The sequence below is a fragment of the Limanda limanda genome, chromosome 13 (assembly GCF_963576545.1).
Source record: "Limanda limanda chromosome 13, fLimLim1.1, whole genome shotgun sequence".
NCBI lineage: Eukaryota > Metazoa > Chordata > Actinopteri > Pleuronectiformes > Pleuronectidae > Limanda > Limanda limanda.
The window spans coordinates 22,367,405-22,382,413 of NC_083648.1; the positions used below are offsets into that span (position 1 = coordinate 22,367,405).

Consider the following 15,009-nt stretch of genomic DNA (forward strand, 5'->3'; position numbering starts at 1 on the left):
AAGTATTAATAGACATGATATAAATAATTATTTTGAGGGCTTAATTAATGAGCAAATTGAATAATCAATTAATTTATACATGGTGAGATTATTGGAAACACATGCACAAGAAAATTCAGGTCTGCATTTGGTTTAAAATGAAATGCACTGATAAAAACAATCTAATGAAGTCAACCACGCTCTCCAGTCTCTCTTCATACCGACGGTTTGCCGCTGACAAGAGCAAACTCTCAGAGCCGCTCCGCTTCGCTTCCATCCCACACACCTCCCTGTCACTGCATAGCTGTGATTGTGTGATACATAAGGAGAATTAGCAAAGAGCATTCGAAATACGATGCCTTTTTATTTTTTTTTACTTTTTCTCTTTTAATAATTTACTTTGCAGAAAGTCAGGTCCCAGATTTATTGAGCAATCTGCTTCTCCTTTGTTTTGCCTGTTTTTCATGTCATTACAGAAGGCAACATGCGATTTCCTGAGTTTACAGGGAACATGGTGGACGTTTCCTGCAGTAACAGGTTTCACACAACGTACAACAGCCCTGGTGTAAGGACAACATTTAGTGGCTCTCTGGCGTTTTAGCTTATACAGATGTGTTCTGGGAGACTGCAGATTGAAAAGATTTACAAGGTTTATACTTCCTATACGAGACCCATTAGCAGCAGTAAACACGTAACTCAGTCAAACACACTCAGGAGAAACTTTAAAATGCCACCAGTATGGAGAAAAGATACGACCAAACGACTGAAATTGTTTCGAAATAATTTATTCAGTTATACAAATACAAAACACCTCTCACTCATTTATCATAAAATAGGTAGGTGTTGGCGGTGTTTACTAAATCCCCTCCTTGTGTCGACACGGATCACCACTCCACAGAAACTGACGGCAGTTTGCCTGAAGATACAATGCAGCTCAGCTCAGATGTTTTTTAACCAACAGTATGTGAAGAGAAATTCCATTGCTACTTGACAAAATATGATTCTGTGAGGTTTTCATTTTTTAACAAGCAACAAACAGCTCACATGAGGAACAGAAAAACAAAAATCAACTTTGATGTCGCATTGCAAAACAATGCCTGCAGATTACATCATTACAGAATCACTGTGATCACAGAGGTCAAATTACTTTTTGATCCGATAGAAACTGAAATATCAGCCGTCTCTCAACATGTTCATTATTCATTGGTCTTCCATAGGCTACTTCACATTCTACACTCTTCAGCAAGATGATAAACTGACGATACGTTTGACAGAATGAAGTTCAAGTCATATTTATTAAAACGGGGTTCTCCCGATCTGAAAAACAACAGTACACATAAAGAGGGGAAACTGGAGATCGACAAACAATGGGGGTTTTAAAAGCTCCACATGAAAACATCATTTTTGCATGTCATTTTGTCTTGTGCTTTGGCCTTTAAAAGGGAGAATGCATCGCACTAGTAGAGTTTGGCTGGATGTACCTTCAAAAACAGCTTAATTAAAAAAGGTACATGTTTTCATTTGACCTAAAACCATTAAGAGGTGTTTTATTGTAGCCGGAAAAATGCTTTCTGAAGTGTTCTTGTTCCATTTTGTGCCCAAGCTCCATCCTTGTTTTGTCGCTGTAAAATGTCTGCACATCATCTCCTGCTATACTGATGCACTCGTCCAAAGTCTTTTACTGATGCCCATCAAAGTGAAGCTCGCTAAAATAAGAAGGGTACAGTTTATTTCAGCCAGGTTGTGGCAGGGCATCCTAAGTCAGCAGGCAGCTTGAGGTCTCCCTGCGTCAGACTGATCCTCTACCGATCAGAGAAAGGCTGATGGTATTTCTATCGACCACTGAAGACACGGTTGGTGTTCAGACGAGCTCGAGTACCTGTGTGGAGAGAAAAGACAGACGTGTTAGGTTATCTGTGGTTTACAATGAGTGCAGTCAATGTGTGACAGGTAAGGCTGCATCTACGCTGATAAAGAAGATCAGTTTCAACAAGTTAATTTGGTAACAAGTTCTTATTGTATTAGATAAAAAAAACAAAAACTAAGTCATTGACAGAAATGAACAGCTGATGGTTTATGCCAAACGAAAAACTGGTTCAGTCTTAAAAAGGCCTTATACTTTGACTGTAATCTATGGTTGTTGGTATGATTCATCTACACGTTTGTACAAAATGCAAACCTTGATTGTTCCTTGACTGTTTGCAGCAATCAGCACATTTGACTCCTGAAAAACAAAATTGTAGGAAAACACAACATAGTTTGAGTTACTGTATGAATAGTTCATTACTTGTAAAACTATCAGTTTAATATATACTTAAATGTAACTGTAAAACTTCCTTAATTATTTGTCTTGTTCATGGTTAACACACACCTTTCAATCTTAACAAAGGCATCAAGATGAAAGGTTTTCTGACTTAGCAGCAGTACAGATGTATTGGTTCAATATTCCATTAATATATCAAAGTCAATGACAGTGTCATAATGAGGAGAACTCACTCCGTCAGGCAGGGCCCTCCAACAGACGGCACTAACGAACTCGTTTGTGTCGTCTTCCTTCTTGTCCTTGTCCAGGACACTCTTTACTGTGTCAAACTTGAATGTTAACAAAGTCTTGGATAGTCCTTTGTAGTAAAGGTAAAGGGAGTTGTTCTCACTTCCTGTATACACAAACAAACATGTAATGTTAACTTTTATTTGCAATTATTCACATACTGGTATTGTGCCTGTAGAGCAGTGGTCCCCATAACTCTCTGGACTCTGGGTTTGGGAAGTGTTAGAAATAATTTAGACAAACGCCATTGTTTAAAAATATCCCAGTTTCTGCTGGTCTTCATTAAGACGCTATCCCAGAGTTTATAAACTAAAACGGGGCCAGCAGCATTTCCAAATCTCTGGAGTAGTGTGCACGGATCCCAGGTATATCTGTAGAAGAGTTGATGCATTTTCAAACTAAAACCTAAAAGTATGGATGTAGCCTAAGTTTGTCCTCTAGACTTGAACATTTGGTGCAGTGGTTCCTCTGCACTGATAAAAAACACCAAAGAAATGCTGCATTAGGCATTATTCCACAAAATCGCTGTGTCGTCTTATTCAAAGTAAAACGTTTACCGCAGGCAACATAGTCTCCATTGGAAGCGAGGCCTACAAAGTTCTTCTCATTGATGTGACCCTTGAAGGAGCGCAGACAGTGGGTTTTGTTGACGTTCCACAGCTTCAGCTGACTGTCTGTCGAACTACACATTAAAAGGGCACAAATAAAATTCAGAGCTGGAGGGCATTTTGTGAAGGGACATGTTGAAACTGCATGCAAGGACTATCAATTATAACTATCTCCATTATTTTCCCATCAATACAAGTATTTTTCATGAAATGTGGTGATTTCAAATTAAAGATCTGCAAAGAAAACAATAAGCTTCAAGAAAATAAAGACACATCTAAACAGGGAGTTAATAGGCAGGGAACATCTAAATATTCAAATATGTTATATAAAATATAATACATTATGTAAATAAAGAAAATTAAACTCCACTGCTCAAAATAACAAATGAGGCTTAAATGACTTACGCAGAAACAATTTCCTCTCCGTTGACAAACTTGGCGTAGGACACAGCCTTCCTGTGACCTTTGAACACCATGATTGGTTGCTTAGTGTTGCGTAGATCATAGTAGTGGACACAGTGATCTTTGAAGGGGGGGGGGGGAAACAGAACATAAACACTTGACTATTTAACCACAAAGGCACGAGCTTTAGCAAAACGACAGTGCCAACGCTTTGTTCACGTCCGTGCGTATCTAACAAGCTGTGTTCTCCATCTGTTTTGTTGCCTGGTGGCTTTTATTCAAGACAGTAAACCAGCTATTCAAAGTTCAAGTAGGGCCGTCCTTTTTCAGACTTTGTGGACTTGGACCACGGAGATGCAGAGAATCTGGTAAATAATCCGGGGCAGTTCACATCTGCTGGGTTCATCCAATATCAAGTTTCTTGCAGAATTGATTCTAGGCACAAAAGCATATTTCTAATTCTTATTTCTCCTGTGGGACAGTAATAAATCGTTTTTAGAAGTTTGTCTGGACCGCCAGTCTGTGTGACCACAAAAAATGTTATGATCTAGAAGGAAATATTACAGTGGTGTGATGTGTGTGAACCTTCAGAATGCAACAATAATGATAGAGAAAAATTTGATTGTTGGCCTGAGAAATGTCTCTTTTCCAATTCAGCATCTTTTAACATCTTAATTACACTGTGCTGTTGTTAGGCCGGAGTCTGTCCTTGTGCCATAACCTGTAAACTTGCCTTTACACCATGTTAAAAATGTATAAGTGAATTCCTATATATATATCTCTCTTGCTGATTTGTAGAAAATAATTTGACAGAAAAAAAAAATGCTGCTATTGTTTTACATAATTCCCAATAATTTCATGTTTGCATCATCGTTGGCCAGATGAGGACATTATAGAAGAAAACCAGACACTCAACCATAAAACACTAATCCTACCTGCACAGCCAAAGGCCAGATGATATCTGGAGGTTGGACTGAATTTAACGCAGCAGACGTTGGCCTTGGCCTCGATGCTAGCCACTGAGTTATCAAGATTGGTTGACCATAACTTCACTAAAAAAAAAAAGACAGAAATGAGAAGATTAACAATCAGATACAATAAAGAGGCTGGAAAGCTGGCAGATGCCCTTATATTCCCATATTCCTCAGTCACCTTTAGCATCATCAGAACCAGAGGCTAAGAGCTTGGGGTCCATCAGATTGAAGTCAACACTCCAACACCTCTTTTCATGTTCCTGAAAGAAAACAGGGGAAACTATGAGAGGGTGTCTTCCATGAGGCTGCACTGCGTTATCCGTACACGTTATCTTTCCACACAAAAGCATTTTAAACCCTTTTATTTTTTGTAATAAATGTGTTTGAACTTTACAGTTTGTGATCTTCAGAAAGTTAGTTTTGTGTCTCACTTTTAAGTATAACTCTCATTCTTTTATAAAGACAGTCAGGGTGTCACTGTTTCCCTTTGCATATGAGGCCAATATAAAGACAATTTGAATCCTCAAATATTTAACAATCAATTCAATAAAGACAAGCTCAGTACCTGATAAACTTTGGACCTCTGGCCGGTGAATCCATCCCACAGGATGACAGTCCCCTCATAGTCACTGCTGGCCAGAAGGTTCTTGTGATAACTGCTCCAGCTGATACAGCTGCAAGAAACAAACAAAGGCTGCGATCAATTTCACTACACAGTGAGTCACACTCTTAAAAAACGCTTCATCTGACTCAGGCCTCAGTTTCTGGAAATTAAAGAAGAATGTTTTTACAGATCTTTGCCACAGGAAGAGTGTTTTATAGAATATGCATTGGAACTATATCGACCTGCACAGCACTACAACTCAAGCCCAAGTAAAACAGTAATATGGACACATTCCTTTTTCTTCTCAGTGCTGCTATGGGCTTTAAAATCATTCACGTGTCTTAAAGCTTTTATCACACCATGAATTAATCAAAATAATTTTATTAGTGGAAAGCAGTGGGGGAACTTTAGAAAAAAGTTTTAGTGAAAACTAAGAGTTTGTTAATCCTGGCATGAGGGAAAGTCTAGATTTCCTGTCCAGTAAATAAGATTATTTTAACAAGTAAGCTTTAACATAAACCAAGTTAGCACGGTAACTTTGTATCTGTGAATCAAGCCTGCTCGTTGGCAGGATTTCCTCATCAAACCCTAAATTTGTCTGCCTCCTCAAATATTAAACTACATATTGTGGCTCACTTCCTCACTGAAAAATACACAATGAAGGCAGAATGTGACTACGAATGGTGAGTCATATTATCAGAGCTCCATTGATGTTTTTTTTCCCCCCCCAGTCACCACTTACACACTTAAATCAGCGTGATCTGCTGTTCTGGGACTGAAAGCTCTGAGTTATATAATCACCTCAGGGTTAGGCCCAGAGTTTTTTAAACCTGCTTTCTGGAAAACTTCCCACATGTTACGAGGTAATCATCACGCTGCAAACACTGCAGTGTAAGATCTGAAAGAGGCCTGTAGATGCTTCCTCTTATGGGAAAAGATTATTTCTCTTACCTGATTTTGGAATTGCAGGTCATTTCGTTGACAGGGTAGTGGATGTCCACTGCGTCCTGGATCACAGTGCCGTACTCAAATACCTTGATCTTCTTGGTCACACCAGCAATGGCAAAGTAGTCACAGTCACGGTCAAACTCAATACTGAAACACAATGAGAACACAGTCAGAGATGGTACGTTCACAATAAAATAACATATATATGCCATTTCCTCTGTTTATAGTGGATCAGGTACTGAGCTGCAGGATTATAATAAAATTTGTTTCTAAATGGCCAATACCTTTGGGCATTTTTAGTAGACGTGGGAGAAACTGAGATCCAACCTCATAACATGATATAACAAATATCTGAGGGGCAACTACAATGATAAAACTGATATACACCGAGTTGAGTTCCTTTTTTGAGATGCATTCTGTGACAGTAATTCAATATATATATATATAAATAAAAGGACAATATGAATTGTCTTTGGTCGTTTTCTTTTCATACCTGGAGACTATACTGGAGCCATTATAAAGGTCACTGGCGTAGGAGAGGGTGGCGAGCGGCCGCACAGAGTTGTAACGGGTGAACTTGGATAAACACTCCATGAAATCATCCAGTTGGTTGAGGTTCCTGCCTTCATCTGAAAACACCAGAGACACCCTTAATAAACATACAACACTGTCAGCGGTAGCTTCTACATATTTATCTGTGTTTGCGGACAACTTTTTTGCTATTTCTGAGCATTTTTGATCAGCACAGTTCTTTTGTTTGACACATGAACTACAGTAACTGCAGTTGTGTCCAAACATCGGAGATCCCTTTGCAATTCAAGTGCTCTCAAATGTTTGCATCCCACTGTATATGCTATAATCATACTAAAAGTTAAATTAACTTCATGCCATGTTTTAATGCGAGTAAAAATTGTAACGATATTCATAAAACAAACAAAAACAAAGAGGTTGGATTAGGTAGCATGAGCCACAATGTCTGAGTTCTTCCGAAACCTATGAGCTTGGACATATCACCCAGAATTACATGTATCTGTAACAGCAAGACATTTTGGTTAAGTGGCCTTTATTTAAAGAAATATGGTTAACTTTAAAAGAAACACTTGGGTGAGACGGACAACCATTCATCCAGCCAATCTCTGAAGTGAAATATAAAGTTCTAAAAACAAAAGTCTCACTCATGTAACTGTACTGTTTTCTACAATGATCTGTACAGGTCATCTCATCCCCTACCAAACTGCAGTCGTACTGTGACCGACTGCCACAAATATGATATCATCCTCTGCAGGATTCTTACCTGTGATGCGAGACATTTTGTTGGAGAAGTAGCACTGTTCTAGATCCTCAAAGTGAGCCGTCAGCCTCTTTCTTCTGGACGCCAGGGTGCTGTTATACCAGGTCTGTCGTTTTCCCTGGGGAAAACAAAACCAAGGGTGTTACAAATACAGTCAAATCATGCTGTATTCAAGTATAACCCATTTATGCAGAATATTTGTGATGTTTACTTTCACACAACAATACAAATGTTATCTGAACTTTTCAGGCCCTTTGTTTAGTATCCAAAATGTTTGTACAAAGATTTATTAAAAATCACAGAGGAACTTTTTCTCATTTCAGGCAAAACTAATGGACTGCATCCAATACAAAAAAGACACCACAATAAGTGATACACAAGTTAGACACATTTTGACAATAACAGACAACTTTTAAACTGTGTTAGAGAATACACAAAAAAACAGCAATAAGCCGAACTGTGTGTTACTGACTTACCTGGGTTGTTCCACCAAATCCGGGAGGCTGGATGTAATCTGGTGGCTCAATAATACTACTGCAGCTAACCAATAAAAAAAGAAGAAATACACATTTATAAAAACCTACAACAGAGCCAAACAACTATAAAGCATTTTTGGAATTACATTAAGTTATAAAAAGAATAGAACAAAAGGTAAAACATTGTCATCGGTAAACTCACATTTTAACTAGTTAACAACAGAGGTGACTGTGGTTATTACTACTGTGATGATGATGGATTTACTTCTTTTACAGATATAATTTGTGAGGACACAGGTCGGCTGTACCTGGGTGCTGGTGAGGGAGCCTCCACATTAGGCACCGTGCACTCTGCCTCCATCATTGGAGAGTACATGCCGCTCATTTCCTGGAAAAGGACACAACATGTTTGTCTTTCTCCAGCTGGTATGATGAGTGGCTACGGTTGTTCTCATTGCAGAACATTACATGGTTCCATCAAAACTTGCCGATTGCCCCTCTAACCTTCCCATGAGAACGTTCTTGGAATTAGGATTTGGTGAAATATCTTAAATTCAAGGGTTTTCAAAGTCTGACATTGTGGATTCCTCCTTAGACAAACCTGAAACAACTGCAGTCGATTCTCAGAAAAGTTTGAGTAATGAGAAGAATAGTAATTCTTGGATTTGTTAGGAGGATTAATGGGCATTTTATCGTTTGATTCACAAAATAAAATAATTTGTATTCTGTCCGTGTGTTCAGAGTTGATTGATTACGGTTATTTTATTATTAGATATTCTGTAAATGGGCTGCAAGGGTTAAGCCACTGGCGCAAACGTGTCTGAACGGAGAATCTCCTATTGCCTTCCGATATGTGAAAGTCCAACCCCGGACAAAGATGGAACCCAATTATCTGGACATTTTCTGATATTCATGGCTTAATTGGGCCAAAGCAGCGGCCAAACTACAACAACTTACTTCGCGTCGTCTACTTCCACCTCACACTTTTCAAGGCCTCAGGTTTATAACATGCACATGGAGATGAGTTCTGTTTCTTTACCTCAACACGCTTTATGTCTTCTTCAAGAAAGTTGAGCTCTTTCTGTAGCTGCTCCAGTTGCTGTTGACAGAGCCAGAAACACAGATAAGTAAACTTGCCTGTTGCACCTTTTTTTTTTAATAAATAATTACAGTTATTTTACAAGTGATTAAATCCCTGAAGAGGTGGACTTTTCTGCAATACATTAATACTGATATTTTCACACATTCTTGGAAACTAAACCATGATCCCAACAGGCCATTCATTGTATAGTAGTATAAAATCTCAATATGGCTAAGTTTAATATTATCTTTTGAAAAAACAATGGCACCTCTCTCTTGTTTCTTCTGGCTTCTTTGAGGAACTCCCTAAGGATCTGTCTCTGTGCTGCTTGAGATTCCTAGAGGAAGGACAGACAAAGTACATAATCACATGCGAGCACAAGCATAGCCACTGAAAACATTTGCTCAACCACCAATGGGATAATAAGAAAAGAGAAAATGTTTGGTTCTTAGAGGAAAACAAATATGTTCCTTTTATTATTAAAATCTTTTTTACTACAAATAAAAAGTAAATCTAAAGATGATGATTTCTCCTTTCAAAAACGCACAAACAAACAGTTACTCTTCTTCGTACTTTCACTGCAAAGTAAACTGATATGTAGAAATGGGCAGTGGCATGTTTTACTAAAAGTAATTTAGAGACATGTGATACACTGGTAGAGATGAGGCTGTTCAATCGAAACCAACAGGTTGACAGGTTATACGTGCTATTTCAATTTATTTACACTTTCTAAAAATACAGCATTATTTTCGAAAGTGTTACATTTTAGTTGATTTGTCAGTTGACATATGGTGTTGGTGACTTTGGACATACAAACAATATAATGGTGACACTTTCTAAATGACCTCAACTTATCTTTGATATTTCACCATATGTGATGCAACAAAATTTCAAAACTGGAAAAGGTGTGACTCCTACTTCTCTTTCCTGAGACTTGTATAAACTGTCAAAGACAAGATTAAAAGAGGATGTGCCGGGCTGAGATAGAGCGAGATGTGTACCAAGTTTTACTGCATTTACTCAGTAAGTGTGTCAATGTAAACCATTAAAGACACTCAAACGACCAAGTCGAGCATTACTGAATTATACAACTCATATGACTCAACAACTCTTTTAACGCTGCCTGAAGCTGTTCCTTGCAGAAATACTGATATACTATTGAGATAAGCTGGAAATGTGATTTTTGCATGTGTTCCTGTGTCAAAAGAACAACAGAGGAAACTGTAACACTACACTAAATGGAAGAACTATATCACCTTCTCAGCCTGTAAAACAGCTAGTTAAGTGCCTGTCATCCATAAAAAATAAGGACAATGTTTTTAAGGTTCAGTGCGTAGAATTTAGTGATATCTTGTTCTAACCACAGGACTTTGCCCATTTTCACTACAATAAACGTGTTGTGATTTTGGTGGAGCTGTGGCTCAATTGGGTCAATTCCTAAGCAGAAGGTCAGCAGTTTGAACCCAGTCTTCCAATTTCCAAACGCTTACGTGTCTTTGGGCAATATACTAAGCCTCTAATTGCCCCTGAAAGGCCAAATTCTCAGGGAAAAAAGTGCTGCCCATGGATGTACTGTATGAATGTGTGTGCAAATGGGTGAAAAACTGGACTGTAAAGCACCTTGAGTGGTCATCAAGATTAGAAAAGCGTACGGAAATTCTGACAATTTACCATTTTATCCTTATGGACATTTTCTGTCACCAAATATGTTATTACTAACGTTACTAAATTTAATGTTTAACCCAAATTAATTTGTTTGAATCTTGCATTTGTTGGTCGTGTCTATATGTTCCTCCTTCGTCATGGAGAAACAAGTTGTGAAATATCTGTGGCTCATATAATGAATCATTATATATTTTTATGATGGTATATTGCACAGCTCTAAGTGAAGCTGAACAGCCAAGATGTAGATATACAATTCTAAGTAATGTTAGAAGCAAACTACATTAAACACATATGCGATCATCCTCAGCTGTTTACTTACTGCCTCCAGCTGCTTCTTCTTCTGAACCAGCAGTTCCAGCATCAGGTTGACATTTGCTAAGTCCAAGTTCTCTTGGTCAGGACTCAACACATCCTGGAAGACCTGCCACCTAGACCCGTTCTGGAAGATAGAGACACTGATCAGTAACAAATTAGAGTCAAAATACAGAGTGTGTGAGTTTGAGGGATTCACAGAAAAGGAGACGTATACGCATTGTACTTACAGGATGATCCAATTTTAGTCTCTTTTCATCTGCCCTTTGCTTCTGTTTGAGGATCAGTTCGTTTACTAGAGGGGAAGGGGGGAAATGAGAGGTGAAGAAAACTACCTAAGTAATTGCCAGACACACCATCATCAGGGTGAAACAGTGGGGCGATGATACTCTGGGTGAGACAGTTAAGTTGTTTCACTTGATTTGTTTGTGCACTTCCACTGGAGTATGTTCTCTTCATGATGTTAGAACATAAATTAAGCCATTTATTTGAGAAATTCACTTTTCAACCCATGATCTTATAGATATTTGTATGATTTATTAATGGTGAAAACCACTTCGATTCTAGTACGTCCTTTTGTTAAGCTTTGGGTGGATGAAAAAAAGAAAAGCTATATTTGTGAATGGCAAGACCTGCAGGGGCAACTTAAATAGGAGATCGGAGCAGCGCAACTTGTATTTGGTTAAACATTCTTCACAGACGTCCTCATGACACAAGCGTTGAGGTTTGCATATTCTTACAGACCCTTATCTACATCCTAATTTAATTTAAGTTAACAATTTAATTGTAGCATTAAGCCTAAATGTCAAAACCATAATCACATTTTAGGTTTCTTAAATAGCACAATACAATGGTTGTGAACCATGAGACAAAACAATTGTGCTCACATGCAAATACAGACGTTAATTGAAGCAGAATCATAAGTAAGTTTCCATTGCAGATGTTTTTTATGGTGAACTGAAAGAGGGAAACAGCAAAGTTGAGCCATTTTCAGACATGCACTACGGAGAGCTTCCGCAGAATTGGGCCCAGACTTATAATTATGAACAACACTGCAGGGAGATTCTCCGCTCAGACATCTTCACTAAAACACAGAAACCTGCAGAGGGATCAGGTGAGGGGTGGTGCTGCAGTCAGAGGCAGGTTGCAATGTATTAATTCCGATAAGATCACTGGGTTTTGTTTATAGCATCAACACCAGTGACGGGCCATTTACATCTTTTTCTGCATCTTCTACATGCATGGGTCCTATTTTTAATCCAAAGATATGTGTGTTCCTTTTTTAATTTTGCATCCATTATGTTAGAAACAATGTCAACACACCAACTTGCTCGTAGTGAACCCTCCAAGGGATCTCCTGCTGTGTTCTCACATGGGCTCATTTGGACATTCTCCAGATATCTCACTACGGGGTTAGCAGGAGAATTTCCAGAGAAAGACTGTAGCCTGTCACTCGGACATTTGCATTCTCACATATAGCCCCTCCAGAGAATGTCCAGAGATTATCTGGAGTTCAGTGCATGTCTGAAAGCAGCGTTAGGTCACTTTTGTATCATTTCATTTGTAATACCTACCAAGAAAGTTTGGGTAAAGCTGATCTACATTATCCACAACATAGTTACACTTGGGACATCTGTTGCTATCCTCGAGGCTCTGGCGGATACACTTGAAACTGCAGGGAGGAGAAAGAATTCAAATAAACCAAAGCAAGTTCAAATCGGGGTCCTCGCACAAGTCAGTGCTCGAGCCCCTAAGGAACTGTGGAAACAGTAAAGGGACAGTTTGAGCAACCAGCAATCATGTTTAGTTGCATAAAACTATATTAAAAAAAAAAAAAAAACATAGAGCATAGACGTGTTGGACTTCTCAATTCTCACACTAAACTGTTTTATCCTTTCGATTACCTTATTTTTAAATAACCACCAACAGAGACCAGTCAGTCACTCCACCTGTCTTTACACACTCATTCTCAAATTCACCCCACATTCTCCCTCTAAATCTTCTGGAAATCTCGCTTTGCAAGGGCAAAACAACAGTCACTAGGATACAAAGACTTGTTTTGACTTGTTGAAAAGGCAAAAACTATGAATCGTTCTTTCAGCAACAATGACTCCTTTGGGAGTCTGTTGGACAGGTGGAGGAGAAGAAAGTTGTACCTTCCTCCATCTCTGCCTGCGAGCATCACTGATACACATAATCAAAACAGCTCCTCCTCGTTCTCACACAAACTTCATATAATTGAATGCACAAACACAGATCCCTCAACACTCACCAGAAACTGTGGCCACACTTTGTCATGTGTGCCTCCTCTATCATCTCGAAGCAAATGGGACTGGAAAAGCAAAACAGAAGAGAAGTTGTGTTGAGTGCAAGTTGAAATGTGGCTCTGAAACTTTTCCAGCAGTAGCAGTTGGGATGTCAATGCCCTGCAAGGGGACAGAAACTAACCAGACAAAATCGTTGCTTTTATCCTCGTATGAATTCAGGAGGCCGTTGTATAAAGGTGCTTGGTGGAGGGTTTTCTTTCTGCTGCCTGAGGACGCAGTGGGTCTGCTCAGGGATGCGAACGTGCCCCGGGACGAAGGCACGGCGGCCAAAGTGGGCACCGCCAGGACGCCCTCGCCGGCTGCTGACAGGGTCCGGACGGGCACAACATTCCCAGAGTTGTTGCCGTTGCTTGTCGTTGCACCGTTCGTGTTCCCGCTGCCTCCGGTGCTGCTGCTGCTGGTGCTGGGCACGGAGCTCGCACCGCCAGGGCTCTGCTGTGGCCGGCCGCTTGACATCACGCAAAGGCCCGCCGAGAAACTCCCCGAAAATCCGCTGCGTCGCTGCTCAAAGCATCCGGACGGGCTGCTATTTGGCCGCTTCGGAGGGTCTCGGCTAGCTAGCTAGCTGGCTCGCCTGTGTGCTAGCATCCTGAGAGGAAGCAACAGTGCCCGCACATCCAGCGTGTTTAACGAGTCCGTGTTTCTGTCGCTTCTGTCACTGGCGGAGTATTAGAAAGTGTCTGTGGCGCTAGCAGCAAACAGACAGGAGCACGCACACGGACAAGTGCAGCCACAACTGCGTTGCTCGGGAGATTAGCCGGTTAGCTTCGGTTAGCCATGGGCAGGAATCGCTTTGACTCTCCTCGATTACCCAGTGTGCTCCCGGCTTTCAATCACTGCCCCCTAGCGAGGAGGAGTTAAACTGTGCCGGTGGACACTACGCAGCAAACTGTTGTCTACATTCATTTGTACAGCTCAACTGGAGAATACAATCATGAGGATATAGGTTTATTTTTGTGAAACCTTTTCTTTACGAAAATGTGACAAAACATCCTCGAAGGTCCACTTACTTGTTTTTTCCCCTCAGCCTTCAACCACAACCAGATGTTATTAAAAGCTCAGAAAAATACATTATTATATTTTATCACAGATTATTTTTGTCACAAGAAAATAATGAACTTCACCATCACAAACAACAAACTACAGCTGTAAATTCCCACTCCACAACCAACTGAGCACAGTATTACTCAACTAAAGGATTTAATGTAGCGACAGGTGATTGTAAAGGAACATTTCATTTTGCGATGTTGTTTTGAATTTCTTTTATATTTTTCCTGTCTTGGTCACCAAGTGGATGGATTGGCAGGTTTCGAGTTCCAGGTTCACCATTTGCTTTTTAAACATCATCCTGATAATCATAAACATCGAAAGATGCCACATATCAGCGATGTTGTGGCTAATAAATATCCAGAGAATGTCAATAGACAAATGTATCATGAAACTGATAAGTTCATGAGAAGTCTAAAGGGATAATGATCAACTGTTGCATTTAAATGACACATTCTTTTCAAAAAATATTTATGAACACTATGGTTCTATCTCAGATCACCGTAGAGTTCACTGAGAGACACATGGGTTATTTTCGGGATTTCAGTCTGTCATAGAGTGCTGCCTCATGTTTGTCCTTTTCATTTCCCTGATGATATTGCCTTCACGTCAAGAAAATAAGCAACCAGGTCACATCCACAAAGTGCAGCCAGTGGCCGAGCCAAGAGAAACAGCGTCGTGTCATTCAAGCATCCACCTGCAGCTCTGCAAATAAAACATACGGAGCACTAACATATTCATGCT

General features: G+C 39.6%; 1 protein-coding gene across 1 annotated transcript; it reads right to left on the bottom strand.

Annotated features, from left to right (window-relative positions):
• Window positions 1-1,255: 1,255 nt before the first annotated feature.
• cop1 (COP1 E3 ubiquitin ligase) lies at window positions 1,256-14,008 on the bottom strand. Its single transcript, XM_061084845.1, has 20 exons — window positions 13,340-14,008; window positions 13,164-13,223; window positions 12,466-12,563; window positions 11,122-11,186; window positions 10,899-11,018; window positions 9,183-9,251; window positions 8,873-8,932; window positions 8,142-8,221; window positions 7,834-7,897; window positions 7,361-7,475; window positions 6,560-6,695; window positions 6,070-6,213; window positions 5,080-5,188; window positions 4,693-4,774; window positions 4,476-4,592; window positions 3,544-3,661; window positions 3,088-3,212; window positions 2,476-2,636; window positions 2,159-2,203; window positions 1,256-1,858 (listed from the first exon to the last, which is right to left on the bottom strand). The coding sequence occupies exons 1-20, from the start codon at window positions 13,672-13,674 to the stop codon at window positions 1,841-1,843; spliced, it is 2,121 nt and encodes a 706-aa protein (XP_060940828.1). The 5' UTR covers window positions 13,675-14,008; the 3' UTR covers window positions 1,256-1,840.
• Between the last annotated feature and the right edge of the window lie 1,001 nt (window positions 14,009-15,009).